This window comes from Neophocaena asiaeorientalis, unplaced genomic scaffold (genome assembly GCF_003031525.2).
Source record: "Neophocaena asiaeorientalis asiaeorientalis breed wild unplaced genomic scaffold, Neophocaena_asiaeorientalis_V1.1 scaffold86, whole genome shotgun sequence".
Taxonomy (NCBI): domain Eukaryota; kingdom Metazoa; phylum Chordata; class Mammalia; order Artiodactyla; family Phocoenidae; genus Neophocaena; species Neophocaena asiaeorientalis.
The window spans coordinates 9,603,384-9,623,020 of NW_020175039.1; the positions used below are offsets into that span (position 1 = coordinate 9,603,384).

The window sequence follows — 19,637 nt, forward strand, 5'->3', positions numbered from 1 at the left end:
GTGATGACAGTAATTTAGAATTCATCGTTTTTTGGACATGAGCTGGATTTAAATTGTTTATATATAATTAGGCACATAAGCTTTGTAACGAACTTCCAAGGAGATATTTTAGGTACATTTGATCATCTATGCCTATAATGTTTCAATTATATTTCTATGCAGTACAACTACAACAGAGAACTAAGCAACAAGTAGAACTATACTTGTTTTAAAAATATTACACAAAATCGAGGATCTAACAACACAAGTGTGGCTTCTTTGTTTCATCCAGGCATTTGTAGTTGCAATAGCTGATTGCACCTGTATAATACTCTAATGTGTAAGATTAATAAGTTATTTCCTGCTCTGATTAAACCAGAATGGGTCAGATTTTTACTATCTCATAAAGTCTTCTATGAAGAATTTGAGTCATTAATTTATTAAAATGTTGAAACTTATACATTTTTTTTTGGCCAAAATATCTGTTCCTACAGAGACTGAATGTGTTGCTAGGTTGGCAAGAATAAAAGTTTTGTATTGCTGAGCAATACAGCTGTCGCTTAAATTTGAGGCTCAAATTTTAAATAATCTTGATTTTTATATCAAATTGTATTTCCATTTTGGATCAAGGAAAAGTAGAATGTTTTACTTACAATTTGATATTTTTAAATGTTAAATAGTATACAAAAGCATTTAAGTTTTATTTTAGAATATTATTTTTATCTCAGGATACCATGCTCTAACGAACAGTGGGAAAATGCAATACTCAGTTGTGTAAAACTTAGGTTGGAAACCTAATTGATGAAGTCACTTAATCCAAATCTCTCATTTTTGAGAAGATCAAGTTGAGGTCAACAGAGATTAAGTTTCCTGCTCAATTTCATGTTACAAATCACAGATGAACAACAATCTTTATTCTTTAGAGCCTTGCCTTATGCTTAACTCAAATGCCCTTTTCTGACACATAGGATGTGAATTATTTCTAGATGTTTCTACGAATTCAATCCAGACTCAGATAAGACATTTGTGAGTATTGGAGATATGAAATCATTGCAAAAGTAGAGCTTCATAGTTTGAATAATGATGTTGTCATTAGATTAAGTACACACCCTTTCAAACATAATATCTGAAAGGAATAAGACTTAGTTACATGTATAAATTCTATATTTTGAAAAAGTCAGTAACTTTCATTTATATAAAACTTTCATAATTTGTGTAATTCAAATGCATCCCAGTTCTCAGAATTCGTGATCCACTATTAGGATGACAGTCTAAATACTTAAAAACTAATATGGCATCGCTACCAACCATTTAGAATGGAAAATAGACCAATCAGAACAGGTTTATGGTCATAACACTTTGTACAATTACAAATATTATTTCTGAATTAATATATCTTTAGTCAATACACCTTCAATACACGGTGTCCCCACTATCATTAGCATGCTATTTTCCATACTTGCTGTCAGGTGAATAAAAATGTTTCTAAAACATGGAATAGCATGACAAAAACCAAAGAGAAAGAATAGCTTTTTTACAGGTAAAGTGTAAAACCAGTTCCTATGAATCTCCAGAGTTTTTTCTTTACAATTTCGTAGAGCTAAATTCAGGCTCTCATAGAACTGTACAAATGTGTATATTTATTAATATATATATGTAATTAAAGCTCTCAAAACTCTTTAAAATGGGAGAAATGAACCAAACTCATAGTTCTGTGATGATTAAAAGAAAAAGCACCTAGCCCAGTTCCTAGATCATAGTATACTTCATTGCAGGTATTAATGATGAAACCGTGCACTTCAGATTGGGACTTGAGCCCACGTGCTGGGACTTGAACCCAGTCAAAACTCAGATTGGGACTTGAACCCATGCGGCCAGGACTCGAACACAGCCAAAACACAGTCTTCCAACTGAGATCACAGACCTGGTTTCGGGACTTAATGAAGCTCAGGTTCTTGATGTCTCATCGCAGAAAGAATTCAGTGAAAGACAAAGTGATAGGTAAGAAGTGCATTTATTTAGAGAGAAACGCACTCCACAGAGTGTGGGCCATTTCAGAAGGTGAAAAAGGCACCAGGGTATGGAGTTGTCAGTTTTTATAGGGGTGGGTAATTTCATAGTCTAATGAGTGGGAGGAGTATTCCAGCTATTTCAGGAAGGGGCGGGGATTTCTAGGAACTGGGCCACCGCCCACTTTTTGATTCTTATGGTCAGTCTTGGAACTGTCATGGCACCTGTGGGTGTATCACTTAGCTTGCTGATGTGTTCAGTGAGCGTATACTGAGGCTCAAGGTCTAGTGGAAGTCGATTGATCCACCATCTTGGACCCATTTGGTTCTAATCAGTTTATGTCATGTCCTCAGGCTATGTCATTCTTTCAAAGGTCGTGCCCTACCCCTTTCCCTCTTGTTTCAATGACACACTTGGGTCTCCAAGGGAGATACAAAATCTGATTTCCTTCCGTTCCTCCAGTTCCTTTCTCCAGCAGCAGAGGGGACCATATTCTACTCAAAACCAAAATGGATTTGCATACAAACAGGGGATGAAATAACGGGGTTATAAATAATTGAGCAGAGTCATCTGGTCTTTTCTCTCTTGTCTTTTATCCCCTCTCCTTGTAACTCTTTTTCCTAGGAAACTGATGTAGTAGAATGGGCTTGCTCTTAGGAGGAGCAACTTACCTCAGCTCTGCCTTATGCCTTAGAGATCATAGAAGTTAGCTTGCTTTCTTCCTTTCTTATTTCAGTTTGTAATCAGGCCAAGACTTAAATAAATAGCAAAAGTGCCTGCAGGCACTCACCTATTCCACCCGGATTAGTCTGATAGGAATTTACCTTGAGGTGTGGGGCTGGAGTTCCAGCTCCCATTAGGAACATATTTAGGGTTCCCCCTTGTTATAAGACACATCAAAAACCTGGCAGATAATACTGGGGAGATCCTCTTTTCCTGTTTTTCTTCCAGAGACAACTAATTGACAAATAGTGTTTGTTTGAGTCAAACATTGTCAAGTGGTCATTAATTAGATTATTTCAATATTCATAGCAAATGAATTATAACTCCTAACAGATGTCACATATCAATATGAAACTGGATACTATTATTACAATGAGAAGCAGAAAAATATAAAGTCTAAATTCTAGTCTCTGGAATTAGACTGCCCAGCTTTGAATTCTGACTCCACATTTGATCAGCCAGGTGTCATTAGGCTTTTTGTTAACTTCATGTCCTAGTTTCCTCATCTGTAGAAAGGAGACAACAGTAACAATCTCATTAAGTTGTAGTAAAGAATAAACAGGTTTTTACATGGGCCAACTCAGATGGTTCAAAGACAGTGAAGGGACTAGATCTAGAGGTGTGGACTGATGTTGCCTCACTACTGAGGTAATGACATTCTGAGCCCTTTCCCTTGGCAAATTTTTCTGTAAAGAGCCAGACAGTAAATGTTTTAGGGCTTCACAGGCCATGCCGTTTCCCTTGTGAATACTCAACTCTGCTGTTGTAATGTGAAAGCAGCCTTAGATAATAAGTAAATTAACGGGTGTGGTTGTTGTTACCATTAAAATTAAATATAAATACAGGCCATGGGCAGTAGTTGGCCAATCCCTGTTCTATCTACTGTCCTTTTGAATTGTAAGGTTTTACCAACCTGGTTGGTGGGAGTACAAACTATTCCTAGGCTCCCCTGATCTTTGGGGATTTTTCTTTTTAACTCTTCAGACAGATTTTTCTGTGGCTTTAGGCTGTTGTGGACTGATCTGTACTCAGCTAAAGACTGGAGGGGATATTCTGTAAATCTCCAGAGCTCTCTCTCTGTGTTGCTGTCCCCTGTCCTGTACTCTGCTTGCAAACTCTAGCTGCCTTGGCCTCCCTGGACTGCCCACTCCATCTCCTCAACTCTGGGAGGGTGTGGGGTTTCCCCAAGGTTTCTGTCCACCCCTGAGATGTGACCTAGAAATTTTCTCCAGATAGTATTATGGGCAGCCACAGAGCTCATCTTATTTACCAACCCCCTTCCCTTCAGTACTGTCTTCCATTGCCCAATGTTCAATTTCTGAAAACCATCGTTTCATAAATTTTGTCTGTTTTTTCATGTGTTTCAGGTGGAAGGGTAAATCTGGTCCCTGTTACTCCATCTTGGCTGGAAGTGGAAGTCGTGATAGGTTTTTAACATTTCACATACAAGGAAACTGAGGCTCAGAAATGTTCGGAAAGTTCACCAAGATCATTCAGCTAGTTAGCAGTGGAGACAAAATTCAAAACCAGGGTTTCTAAGTGAGTGCTTCCTCCATTATATTACACTGCTTCCAACAGAAGGAGTTAACCACAATCTGCCTTTTAAATACAAAACAGTGAACTGCAGCCTTTACTAACAGAAGCTAATAAATCAAATTTGAACAAAAGATTTGAGGCTTATTTTTGAGCAATTTTAGAGGGGTCTGGTAATTTTCATATTTTATAATGGGGTCATTATTTTTTCTTCTATTTTAGTATTTCTATTGTGGTTCTCCTTGTGGGAAATATTTAGGATTACCGCCAAGTGGTGGCAAACCTTGCTCATTTCAATGATCTGAGACTGATACGTTTTCTACTGGAAAGTCCCCATCTGGCTCAAACTTCAGCTCCTGCATTTTCTAGGGATGTGACTTTTTTGCAAGTGTACCGGAATTGCCTTTTACAAAGGAGTGAAAAATATTGCTAAACTTCATAAACACAGCAAAATGAGAGATGTGGAAAAGTGTATGTAGAAATTCTCACAGTTCATTTTTATTACTTTCACTACACAGTTCCATTTAACATTTTCTGAAATAGTAATAAATTTTTGAATGGTAAAACATATGGCATTTGAGTATGCCAAGTGGGAGATATTTAGATAGTGAATATTCGTAAAAATGTGTAGCGTTGTATTACCAGAAGGTTCTGTTTAATGAGAAAGGAACACTTATCCCTTTACAAATATATACTGATATATATATATATCTATAAACACAGGTAATCTGTGTTTGTTGCAAGCAATGTATTTGCAAATAAAACATTATGTAAATAATACTATGCTGCATGCAACTCCTCTTTTAAATGTGTGACAAGCTGATTTCTTACAGCAACAGAAAAGCTAACCTCGAGATGGTGATTCACATATCTTTAAATCTTTTGATCTTAATTATATATGCATATATAACATTATATGTAGCTTTATTTGCTAGTTAACTATTTAAATTATTTTGAATATTACATGAAAACAAGACTGTATTAGGATTTCCTCATTACAGAATATAATTAACCCTTTGAAACACATTAGAATATAGTAAGACAGTTATCTCCTCCATTATTTCTATGAGGAAACTTAGTTCAGGAAGATTAAATAATTTGTTTATAGTCTAAAAGGTGGGGAAGAGCTAAGGGTCTGAATTATAGTCTATATTCTTTTTCTATACCACTGGTTTTCAAATATTATCAAAGATACATTTCAAAAATGATACACTATGAGAAGTCTCAATTTTAAAACAAAGTACCATTTCACTAGCACATAATTTACTTTTATCAGTTTAAAATAAAAATATTTATGTATGAGGTTAATATATAATGAGGAATCTTTAATATACATAAAAATTTGAAATCAAATATTATGGACCACAATTTCAGCCTTTAATGACTACTCAAATTTATTTGTATACCATGTTGGATTTGCAGTGAAGGAATCCCTTATTTATAAAGATAAGCCATTGTATATGGAAACAGCTCTTTTTAAGCAGCACACCTCATAATTTCAAGATGCCCTTCAATTAAACTGATCCAGAGATATGAGATATGATGAGAAAATTTTTGTTTCTATGCTGATTATTTAGAATATCTAAAAACTATGTATATGAGTCGTTTATATTAAATTTCTTATATTAAATTTCTCAGACCGAATACTGTCAGTACTTCCACATATATTATATGATATTGTGATGACACAGCATGTGTATTATCAACGACTTTTCTTCAGGCCCAAGGAGGAAAGCTTGTATTGGCTTGCCACTGGGAATAAATAAAAGTATGTCAAATGAAGAGTATTTTGAACTTATTAAGTTAGATTTGATCTTATCCTCATAGTTCAAATATTTTCATGATATCTTTTTATACTTTTCTTTTAAATCATCTTTTCCTGAAGAAATGCAGATGAGAAGAGATCTATGTGTCCCTGTCCTTATTTCGATTTTGTTTTGCTCTTGTCTTCACTTTTCTTTACTCTCTTGAGATGAATATAATTTCTGGTATTTAACTTTGTGATTTCACCTCTCTGTTCAGACCCTCAATAGACCTCGTTTGCTCTACCTAGTTCCTTCAACTGCTGATATATTTCAAACTTTTAAAATGACGAGTCACTGAAGACTTCTCCTCAACAGAAGCACAAATTTCTCAGTATTCAATGAGAAAAAGACACTGATTCCTCAAACACGTAGAATTAAAATTAATTATAGTATGTTCCTTGAAGAAATGGTCAAAGGGAGGGGAAGGTCAGGTTGAAATTATATTCCTTCAAACTGATGAAGCGTTTTCATTAACAGGGTCCCTGGTTTATACTCTTCATCTTTTATGTTTCTCATTGTTCCATCCTTGATTCTGACAGTTTTTTTAATATTAGTGTACCATCAAGTATATAGCAGTCATGGAGAAAAAAAAAGAGGTTTGTTGTACTAGGGCCTTTAAGATGATATTGACTTGTATGACAGTATGATAGGAACTGACATATATTTAAAATAAGTTTGCCTGACAATGCATAGAAAAGAAATTTTGGGCTGGATGACAAGGACAGTAAAAGGCAGTGGCAACATATTTAACAATTATGACAGTAAAATATGTACCTAGTATTAGTTGTACAGCATTTCAAAACACCCTTTAACTTCTATTATTAGAAAGTACAGCCAAAAGTTTTGAAATTTCAGAATTCAACACTCAAGGCCATGAGTACTTGGATGCTACCTCAAGATAGTAAAAAGGGATTTATGGATGTGAAAATGTTTGTAAAAACCAAGTTAAAGTTCCTTTAGAATTATGATGTCAATGCATATTCTATATATCAAAAAGTATAAATTGAAATACTAAGGGGCCTTTACATTATAAAATTAAATTCTCATAGTTGGGATCTTTTATTCTGTACAGTGCTTTCTGTTTGAATTCTAGCAGAGCATAAAAGTCTTAATGTCAAGAACTTTACTAACATATTTTTAAGGAAGTCATATATGTGGTTCATATACCAATCTGCAATGGGAACACAGCTTCAAGTTTTTAAAGAAGACAAGCTTACTGTATTCTGAATTTTAGATATGTGATGTCAATATCATGAAACCAGTTCCATGAAACACACAATTACCTTATGGCTTCAGAATGGCTTCTAGTATATTCATACTTTTTGGACTATTTTTAAATAGAACGTCATTATTTCCTTTATATATATTCTATCTTTATTTCTTTGACTAAAATTTGAGCTACTGCAAATAAATATCAAAGATTTTTAAACCTCTCAAAACTTAAAAAAGTTTAAAACGTGTATTACAACAGCAAAGGTAAGTTATATCAATAACAGATATATGTTATTTAGCATAGGCTATCATTAAAGATAGAGATGTAATTGTAATTTTAACCTTTTAAATCAAGTGCAATCATTGTGTGATTGTTAACATCAGTTGCTACACTCTTCATCATCAGCAAGGATAAAATAATTTACCTCACCGTTAACGGTTATATTACTGCAGAAAAAATGCTAAACACAGATAATAATACTACAATTATTACCAATTAATATAATTATTATTGGACACAATTTGCAACAAGATGAATATATATTTAAAATTAATTGTAAAATCTAGAGAATATGGGGTATTACTAAATTATTATAAAGTATTCCATTAGTTTCAATTCTATTTTTACCAAACTTTTGTTCTTCCCTACTTTTAGCTATTTTACCTTCAAAAAACTCAATTTACTTACGTTGGATGGTGATTCTAAGGGATGTAGACTCCAAATTTTGCATGATGCTGCTAGGAACTTGAGTAATCTAAATTAGCACACACTTATCTCCTCTATTATTTCTTCCTTTACATATGTGATAAATGTAATGCTTTCACTATATGACGTGATATATATCATATGATAAATACAGCATAATGTAGTATATTCTAGTATAATATCAAGAACAGATTTTTAAATAGAAGGAAATGCAAAAAACATAAAGTGGCAATAGAAAATAGTTTCAGAACAAATACTAAAGCTGTTAGCTTGGTCAAGAATGTTACACAAAATAGATCCTACCTGATGAATCAAAGTTCACCTCATTGCCAGGACTTGGACCTACATCAATGGACACAATTGGTAAGAGCTTCCGAAAATCCCATAGCTTTGTAACTCCACAGGCATCACAGGATGCGATCATGTGACCCTTTAAAGTATTAAAAAAGAAGAAGAGAAATGTATATACATACATACATATATACATATTACTTATATACAAATATATATAGAAACTCAGACCAAAAAAAACAAAAAAAGAAAGGTTTCTGTTACAATTTTATTAAATACACAAGAATACATTCCTCTAAACTAAAAAGTATTCATTATAGCTTTGTCTTTGACATAAAAGTATTATAAAATGACAATTTAAATATATAAAATCCTATACTAAATTTTAGAAGATGATTTTTTAGGAAATCACTTTGATGATTTTAATTATATAAGATGTAATAAAACAGAACTATACACACCCATGCAATTTGTCTAAATATATACATATCACATATGTGATATGTGATCTACATATAAAAACTATATATGTAAAATATTGCACTAAAAGCACACTTCACTTTATATGCTTGTAATTAGTTAGTATTGATAATTTATAACTCAGAGTAAAAATAAAAACAGAGGTAGGAAAACAAATGGACAGGAAAGAAGAGTTTTATCATAGTGGGTAGAATCACTGGGGCCAGGTAAAATTGATGGCAAGGAAGCAGTGCCTATTGTGTTCTGTTAGGCAAAATTATTAGAAATATTTGGGGCTATTTTTTTAACATGTAGTGGAAAAAGGAAGAAGGTAATTGGATAAGGGAATGGAAAACAAAAGGAAGGGTGGATGGATTCAAGTGTTACGGAAACAGGGGCGGATATTTTCCCAGTATAGAAGTACCAGCCCAGGTGCATCAGTTTGGAGTTCAACGTCTGTCTATATTCCTCTTGCAGGCCTCTCAGGAGATACCTATTCAGCAGCTACCTCATGTCAGAGACTTGGATATAGTGATGAATAAGAGGGTTTCCATCATTCTGTCATTTAATTTCTGTGTCCACTGACCAACTAAATATGAGTGCTGGTCACATCAGGTTTATGTACAATGTTTATAAGTCATTATACTCTTTCCAATTCGATATACAGTTTCCCTTTCAGATCCAGTTTAATTTTTTTAATGTCTAGTCAAAAATCAACCTCTCATTATTTTCCTCCTAAATATTCTAAAATGTTAAAGATAATAACTTGATTATTATACAATTTTCCCTATTACCATTTTGAACTAGCTCGCATACTTTTTTTTCTCATTTACTCCTTGATTTCTATCCTTTCTGTAAAAAAACACAAAAACAAAAAACTGCATAGTGTATTACAGTCCGAGTGGATTTTTTGTTTTTTTTCCCTAAATACTGCAGTAGTACAACAAATGCCACTAGTTTTAAAATTCTGTAACTGCTGTTACTGGCAAAGCAATACAATAACCTTTTCCTCAAGCTAATAAATGGGATATTCAATCTTTTTTACAGTTTAAAAAGAACATGGAGAACTTGGAATGTTTTCAAATATGTAAACGTGTATTGTGAGAATTGTGAAGAATCAGTGAATTTAATTTTTAGAAAAGAACAGTTCTCAGGATTATAGGGAATATTAATGTTAGAAATTATAAAGGACTCTTTCCAGCTATAAGGGTTTTAAAACGTCTTTCAGAGGTCGCAGAATGGAATCTTTTTTCAACTGTGAGAACAGAATAAATTTTAGTCAGAATTTAATTTGAAGGCACTTCTCACTAAAGTCAGGTTATAGACTTCATGTCCTTTCCTTGCCTAGATTCTATGAAACAAAGACAGTCTTAAAGTGTGCTTTATACCACTGAATATTAAATTTTTAGGAAATATACTAAAGATAAAAAAAAATAGTCCATCATTTTCTGGGTGAAAATTAGTACTTAAATGGGTTTAATATTTTTATATTTAATTTTTACCACTGTCAAATAATCAATTAATACAGTTTGATAATACTAAAATAATAATAGTCAATACTTATTAAATGCTTCTAATAACCAAGTGCTGTGCTAAATGATTTATTAATAAATAGTAGATAGTATTTTAAACAATTTTGAATAACTAACATCATATAGCCAAACTTTTCCATTTCCCAAGGAACTTAAAATTCATGACAATATATGCATTATGGTAAAACAAATATAATAACTTATAAAGTGGTAGAAATAAGTTTGTATTCAGATTTGATAACTCGGTAGCTATACTTCCAGTTAACCAGAGAGGCAAATGCAATGCCTATCATAGTACCGGGAGCATAGTAGAACTAAAAAAAAATTTGTTGGGACTTCCCTGGTGGTCCAGAGGTAAAGAATCCACCTTGTAATGCAGGGGACGCAGGTTTGATCCTTGGTTAGGGAACTGAGATCCCACATACCACAGCCCAACTAAGCCTGCGCACCACAACTACTGAGCTCGAGCGTCTCAACTAGAGAGCCCACGTGCTGCAAACTACAGAGCCCATGTGCTCTGAAGCCTGAGTGCCACAACTAAAGAAGAGAAAATACCCGCACACCACAACTAGAGAGAAGCCCGCGTGCCACAATGAAAGATCTTTCATGCTTCAATGAAGATCCCATGTGCCGCAACTAAGACCTGATGCAGCCAAAAATAAAAACATTAATAAAATTAAAAAATTTAAAAATATATATTTGTTAAACCAGTAGATGATGAATGCCTCATGGGAGTTTACCTAGAAGTTTTACTTTAGTCCAAGTACTTCTACAGCGGTCTTAAGGTAATATTGATTCTAACCCTGATGGTTCTGAATCAGTTAGATAAAAGAAAGAGATAAAAGATGCAGAGAATCCAAAACCAAAAACTTGGAATATCAAGATCTTGTATCCCTCCTCCTCCAGCCTCAGGTGAACTGGAACCATTTGCCATTCTCCTTCCATAGGGAAGAAGGATATTAAAATATTACTAATCTAAACCACACAGTGTGAATTTTGAGGGATCTGAAGATGGAGGGTGTGGAAAAGGAATTAGCTGACAACCTGAGGAAAAAACAAATATTTTATCTAGAATTTATGTCAGGTAAGAAAACAAAGACTAGTTATAGTTAGGCACTTAACCTAACCAAGAAAGAAAGATTTGAAAGAAAATGTGTTTTGGAGAAAGGTGGAATTGTGACAATTTTAAAGAAAGTAAAAACTCAAGAGTTTTGGAAAACTATCTAAAATGTAATTCTGGTTATGTCATTGGTACCAGTACTGGCTGAGGAGGAAAGGTGATAAAGATGGTTGCACTGAAAAGTTCTCGGAGAAGTTTGGATTCAGACAGATGGTTGTTTTTGTGACACTGAATCGCCAGCACCCGGCTTAGTTCCTGTGACATGTTTGGCATTTGATCTTGAATAAATCATAGAATAATATATGAATAAAAAATGAATATAAGGGGAGTAGAGAGTAATCAATGTTGACTACATGCAACTATAATGGATTTTTTTCCACAATATGGTAAATGAGCTGAAGCTCAGAATATTTTTTTTTTTTTTTTTGGTTATCACAGACTCAAATAGTAAAACAAAGCAAGTGGAATTTAGGAAAATGGATAAAGGATACAGTTGAGATGAAAGTGAACAGTCACGATTCCTGACTGCCCCTTTTAAGCCTTCCCATTTCCAACTTAAAGATCGTAGTGAGAAAATCCATATGGACAGGCAGTTAATAAGTTAGAGTAGAACAACATAAAACCAAACTAGCTTCATCTAGGCTGCTGGAAATATACTGGAAAAATATTTAGCAGTACATATCAAGGATCACAAAGGTTCATACTTTTGAAACTTTTAAGGCTACTTCTGAAATTTACTGTAAGGTTTTAAAAAAGTTATGATCAAAATATTAAAGTAGCACTATTTATAAATAAAAAATGGAAACAAGTGAAATTTGTAATAATCTAATATGGAAGAAATAAATCTTGTGCTGTTATGGATCCAGAGCACTGCCAGAGGCATCTTTTATGCAAACTTGATACCAACAGTGGCAGGAAGACAAGCAGACTGAGCTATCTCTCTGCACAGTGGTTCCAAGCATATTTATATATTATAAAACAAAGAAAGAAAAAAGAGAAAACCAGGATGCTAATGATGTCACTTATAATTTAAATGAATGATTAAAAGACTATTTTCATAAGCCTAGAGTATTCCTTAATATAGACATAACTTACAGCTTTATATAATTTTCAAAAACAGATTTTACAAGTTTGGGCATTACCATAGGTTTGGGGTTAAGAGGCTATTTTTCAGGTAGTGTAAGAAATGTCATAGAGCAATATTCTATATGAGATTCCTTATATCTTTATATTGTATATCAAGAAGAAATATATAGAATCTTAATTTATTATAAAAAAAGGTCCAATTTGATTATACTTTGTACCTTCATCCTGATGAATCAGCTAAATCAGCTAAGTATTTTCTTGGTTCAACACACTATGTTACACACACACATTTATTTTCCCATCTTTTTTTGGAAAGTGAATTTACGGAACATCTAAATAAGCAAACTATTTTTAGGGTTGTGACATTACTTCTTCTGCAAAGGCTCTTCAAGGCTGAATAAAACAATATATATAATTGTTCTCTTCTCAGAGTTATACAACATAATAGAAAATTAAATGAATGATTATATATCAACTATGCACACATGAGAATGCTGTAAACTCTGTAAGTGCAGGTACTTTGGCTTAGCAGTACATTCCCATGACCTTGAATAGAAACCAATAAATGTTCAATAAGTAATTGCAGATGAATAAATACCATAGATGAATTATTACAAAGCCATAAAAAGAAGAATTACAGAAACAATGTAAAACATGGAAAAGTTTATAGTATACTGTTGTTACACTGATTAAAAATATACAATACATACGGTGCAGCGACTGAATAGGGAGATATGTTTATAAAAAGTTGCCCTATATATTTTTTAGGACTTTATTTTTTTAGGATAGTTTTGGTTCACAGCTAAATTAAAGGCAAGATACAGAGATTTTCCATATACCCTCAGCCTCTACACACACATAGCCTCCCCCATTTACAACGTCCCCTCCAGAGTGGCAAATCTGTTACATTCGATGAACCTACATTGACACATCATAATCACCCAAAGTCTGTATTATTACAATTCACTCCTGGTGTTGCACATTCCATGAGTTTAGACAATTGTATAATGACATATACCCACCACTATGGCATCATCCAGAGTATTTTCCCTGCCCTAAATATCCTCTGTACTCACCTATCCCACCATACCACCCCTGCCCAACCCCTGGCAATCACTGATCATTTTGCCTCTCTATCTAAACTTTACAATCAGTTTGTCTGTATCCACAGAATACCTTTTCTTGATTTTTACTGGGATTGCACTGAATCTACAGATCAAGTTGGGAAGAACTGATATCTTGACAATACTGAGCCTTCGCTTCCATTAACATGGAGTATCTCTTCATTCACTCAGTTATTTTGTTTCATTCACCAACGTTTTATAGTTTTCCTCATATAGATGTTATACATATTTTGTTAGATATACTTAAATATTTCAGTTTTAGGGGTGCTAATATAAATAGCATTATGTTTTAAAATTTAAATTCCACTTTTTCCTTGCTGGTGTATAGGAAAGCAATAGACTTTTGTGTATTAGCCTTGCATCCTGCAACCTTATAATCACATATTAGTTCCAGAATGCTTTGTTTTTACTTGTTTTTTAAAATTAAGTCTTGGATGGTCATATCATCTGTGAACAAAGATAGTTTTAGTTTTTCCTTCTCAATCTGTGTAACTTTATTCTTTTTTTTTTTTTTTGGTCTTATTGCATTATCTATAACTTCCTGTACAATGCTGAAAAGGACTGGTGGGAGGAAATATCCTTGCCTTGTACCTGATATCTTAGTGGGAAACCTTTAGTTTCCTACCATTAATAATAATGTTAGCCATAAGTTTCCTTTTAGATATTCTTTACCAAGTTGAGCAATTTCCCTTATATGCCTAATTTACTGGGAGTTTTTAATCATGAATAGGTATAATATTTTATGAAATAGTTTTTCTGCATCCATCGATATGATCATGTAATTTTTCATCTTTACCCTATTGATGTGATGGATTACATTATTTGATTTCCAAATGTTGAACCAGCCTTGTATACCTAGGATGAATCCCATTTGGTCATAGTTTTTACTTCTTTTTATACATCATGGGATTCAATTTGCAAACATTTTGTAGCAGATTTTTGTATTTATGTTCATGAAAAACAGTGGTCTGTCGTTTTCTTTTCTTGTAATGTCTTTCTCTGATTTTGGTTGTAGGGTAATGCTGATCATAGAATGAGTTAGGAAGTACTCCCTCTATTTGTATTATCTATAAGAGATTATGGAGAATTGATATAATTTCTTCCTTAGTTTGTAGAATTCACAAGTGAACCCATGTGGGACTGGTGCTTTCTGTTTTGGAAGTGCATTAACTATTTGGAAAGGTAATATGATTCAACTTCTTTAATAGATACAGGCGTATCTAGATTGTCTATTTCTCCTCATGTGAGTTTTGGCAAATTGTGTCTTTTAAGAAATTGGTCCATTTCATCTAGGTTATCAGATTTGTTTCAAGGCAGATTTGCTGAAAACAAATTCACTCAATTTTTGTTTATCTGAGAAAGCCTTTATTTCTCCTTCACTTTGAAAGGATAATTGCATAAGGTAAAGAATTCTATGTCGGTGTTTTTTCTTTCAGCACTTTAAATATTTCACTCCATTTTTTCCTGGCATCGTTTCTGAGGAGATGTCATATGTAATTCTTATCTTTATTTCTCTATATGTGAGCCACTCCCCTCTTGTTTTCTTTCAGGATTTTTTCTTTATCTTTAATATTCTATAGTTTGAAAATGATATACATAGATCTAGGGGTTTTTGTTTGCATTTATCCTGCTTGATATTTTCTGTGTTTCTTGGGTCTGTGGTTTAATGGGTGACATTAATTTGAGGATACCTTAGTCATTATTTTTTCAAATATACCATCTGTTTCATTCTCTTCTCTTTCTGGTATTCCCATTACATGTATGTTTTACCTTTTGTAGTTGTTCCATAGTCCTTAGATGTTCTGTTTTGTTTTGGTTTTGGGGGGTTTTACTTTTTGTTTTGTACATTTTTTTAAAGTCTTTGTTGTCTTTGTTTTGGTTTTTGATGATTCTATTGATATGTCCTCTGTGTCAGAGGTTCTTTCTTCAGTTGTGTTCAGCCTATTAATAAGCCCATCAAAGGCATTCTTCATTTCTGTTATATTGCTTTTCTCTCTAGTATTTCTTTTTGGTTCTTTCTAGGATATTCATCTCTCTGCTTACACTGCCTATTTGTTTTTTCATTGCTGTCTCCTTTATCCATGAGAGCCCTTAGCATATTAATCATAGATGTTTTAAATTCCTGGTCTGATAGTTCCAACATCCTGTCATGTCTGGTTCTGACGCGTGCTCTGTTTCTTCAAATTATGTTTTTTGGCTTTTGGTATTTCTTGCAATTTTTTCTTGATGGGCATACATGATATACCAGGTAAAAGAAACTGCTGTAAATATGCCTTTAGTAATGTGGTTGTGAAGTATGGGGTGGGGCAAGTGTTCTATAGTCCTATGATTAGGTCTTAGTCTTTTAGTGAGCCTATGCCTCTGGACCATGAACTTCATAAGTGTTTCTCAATTTTTCTCTCACTCTTAGGTGGAACAGGTTGGCTAGAGTGGGCTGGAACTGGGTTTTTCCCTTCTCCCATGTGTAAGGCAAGCCAGCTGTAATTGTTTATTTCCCTTCCCCCACATTAGTTAGGTGCTGATAATACCCCAGCAGGTTAAGCTCTGTGTATATTTTTTGTAATGAGGAATTCTGAGTAATCTGGGTAGAAAATCCTTTAATATTTTAAATGTGAGCAATAATTACAAATAATTAAATTATTCAAGAATAAAAGGTATATATTCTTCAGATTTAATTATCAAATATATTACTTTTTCTTTAATGATACTTTAAAATAAATTCAGGAAAATTATACACTTGCATATTGCATTATAATTTATCTTATAGTAAATCCATAAATAATGTCACAGCTAATTCTCAGAACTATATGATGAGTCAAAATTTAATCTTATCTCACAATATTCAACTAAATAAATTTTAGAAAAATTAAATAGTGTATTGAAGGACTTCTAGTTGAGCAGGTGTTAAAAAGATAGCTATAAAATGAGACAAAAAATAATAATAGTTAATACTAATTGAGTAATAACCATGGGCCACTCAGGGTTCTGAGCATTTATATACACATATGCAGGTATTATACACACATGCAGGTATTCTCCACTTTTCAAAAGTTTGCTTTACACTATTTCTCTTTTATGAAAGATCTACATTATTTCCTGCTTTTGCTAACTGAAAGAAATCCAAAGAGGATTTTCACATTTACAAAAAAGTTAACTGCTTCTTTGCTTTATGCAAGTTTTTAAAGGAATGCTCAACTTTTGGATAGTGGGGGAAACCTGTATACAAATATCCCGTAATTTTAAAAAAACAAAACCAAAACCAAAAACTACTATGAAATAGGTTGCTATTAACACCCCCATCTTATGGATGAGGAAATTGAGCCACAGGAAACTTAATTACCTGGCCACCACCTATGCAGTTTAAAGAGGAAGAGCCAGGATTTGGACTTGTTTGGCTCTAGAATATGCGCTAATCACTAAGCTCTACAATGTGTCTCAAAGAGAAAGTTTGCCTAAACATTTATTTTTAAAAATATAAGATCTCAGGAACTTCCTTGGTGGCACAGTGGTTAAGAATCCACCTGCCAATGCAGGGGACATGGGTTTGAGCCCTGGTCTAGGAAGATCCCACATGCTGCGGAACAAGTAAGCCCGTGAGCCACAACTACTAAGCCTGCACTCTAGAGCCCACAAGCCACAACTACTGAGCCCATGTGCCACAACTACTGAAGCCTGTATGCCTACAGCCCATGCTCCACAACAAGAGAAGCCACTGTAATGAGAAGCCCGTGCACAGCAACAAAGAGTAGCCCCCGCTTGCCTCAACTAGAGAAAGCCTGGGTGCAGCAACCAAGACACAACGCAGCCAAAAATAAATAAATTTATATTATAAAAAAAGCAAAGAACCAAAGTTTTAAAAGTATAAGATCTCAAAGAATGATAAGGAATAATAAAAATAATACTCATTACAGAAAAATAGAATAGAAACATAAAGTAGAGACTAGAAATAAAACCATAGGCTTCTGGGCTATGGGTTTAGGAGCAGGCCCTAGTTATTCAGCTTCAGTAGGGTATCAGAGACTAAAAGTACTTTGTGTCAGATGGGAGATAAAAGCCTACATATCGTTAAAGCCATGGATACTGTAAGTTTTCTTAAAAATATGAAGCTGACAAAAGTTGCTTTCAAATCTGTTTGAAGCTGCAATTTATTTGAAGGTATATATTTAAGGAATCTGGAGTTATACACAGTGTTACAACTTGGATCTGAACCAAGTAACACATGCTAATAACTTGCTCAGTGGTTTTCAATCCTAGAAGGCAGGATACCTGAATCATAAATGTAGGACTTATTCTAGGATACCCTGAGGCTATTGGCCTGGGAGACAAAGGAAACAGCTACAATACTGAAAGCTCTGAAAGAGTAAGCACAAATAGAGAGCAAGAGAGATAAAGAAGCAAAAAGAAAGAACCACTTTTCTTACTCTACTCAAAAGTAGCCACAATTTTTTTTTTTTTTTTTTGCAGTACGTGGGCTTCTCATGGTTGTGGCCTCTCCCGTTGTGGAGCACAGGCTCCGGATGTGCAGGCTCAGCGGCCATGGCTCACAGGTCTAGCTGCTCCATGGCATGTGGGATCTTCCCGGACCGGGGCACGAACCCGCGTCCCCTGCATTGGCAGGGGGACTCTCAACCACTGCGCCACCAGGGAAGCCCTACAATTTTTTTTCGTGATAGGTAAAGAGATCTAAAGTTATTAAGCCTGTCAATAATTGGAAATAAAGTTAATCTGAGTGCATTAAAATTACAAAAATACTGAAAAATATTTTTAAATAAGTATGAATCTCAAAGATGTTAATGAAAATTAATACTCATTAAAGAAAAAGAAATGAAACCAAAACAGTCTAAAATGACTTGAAAAAAACAAGAAAATTGAAACATTAATCATTGAAAACAAAAGGCTCAATAGATAGGAAATACTTTAGAATAGACAAAGTTGAAAAGAGAGTTAGTGAATTGGAGATTGTACTGGGAAATTCAGCTAGATTGCATATGTAGAGATAAAAAGATGAAAGCATTCAGACCAGTAGGAGATGTAGGGGAGTACGGAGCTGGATATTCCAATATATTACAAAAGAAGAGCATGTACAGACAGGCAGAAGAGCAGTATTTGAAGGTATAATAATGGAAACTTTTCCAAAATTGAAGGAAGATATATTAAAAATAACAGTGCATTCCAAGTATTGAGCATGATATATAAGAATAAAACACACCTAGAAACAAGCAATGAAAGTATGGAGCATTATGAATGAAAAAAAAATTATCTACAAGGGAAAAATTACAGATTATTTATAAAACAATTAGATTGATAACAAAAACTAGATGTTAGAACTAGTGGAATAATGTCCAAATCGTGTGGGAAAATAAAATTCAATCTAAATTTGTTTACTTAGCTAAATATGACTCTGGACTAAATGTATTTTAAACATTCAGACTATAAAAGTTTAAATATAAACATCTTATGGGAAGAACTATTAATAATTATATTTTGCCACAACTATTAATAGTTATATTGTCAGGTGATATAATGGTCAGCACAGATACTGAAAAATCAAGAAACTTTAGTCAAGGTTAGTTAACTGTTTGCTACAAAAAAGAAATGTCCAAACCAAATCCTAACTCTAACCATCCTAATCTAACCTTAATTTTAAGCTTAATTAAAAAAAAAAAGAAATACATTAAAAAGAAGTAAAGAAAAGAATAAATGGGAAACACATAAGTTGTGATAGCAATAACAATGAACATACAAATAATTACACATACACACACACATAAATAGGCTATACTTAACAATTAAAATAGACAACAAAAATGTTTAGAAAAACAGAAAATAAAATCTTATGCAAAATACAAGAAAAACATTAAAATAAGAACAGTGGCAAAAAAAATACTCAGAGTAAAAATAAAAGAATTTAATTATTAAATACTAATTAATAGGAAGCTGGCAAAGGAATATCAGTATCAGAAAAAAAGAAATTTAAGTGAAAAAAATTATTACTAGAGCTAATTGAGATCAAGTGATTTTCCTAAAATTATCTTAATAGAATAATTTGGAATGAGG

At 33.4% G+C, this 19,637-nt stretch overlaps 1 protein-coding gene across 1 annotated transcript in view; it reads right to left on the reverse strand.

The window, feature by feature from the left end:
* The window catches only part of SPAG16 (sperm associated antigen 16), an 843,476-nt gene that overhangs the window by 212,941 nt on the left and 610,898 nt on the right, over positions 1-19,637 (reverse strand). Inside the window, exon 15 of the mRNA XM_024763282.1 lies at positions 8,272-8,398. Within this exon, the coding sequence (XP_024619050.1) occupies positions 8,272-8,398 (127 nt within the window). The remainder of the gene's footprint in view (positions 1-8,271; positions 8,399-19,637) is intronic.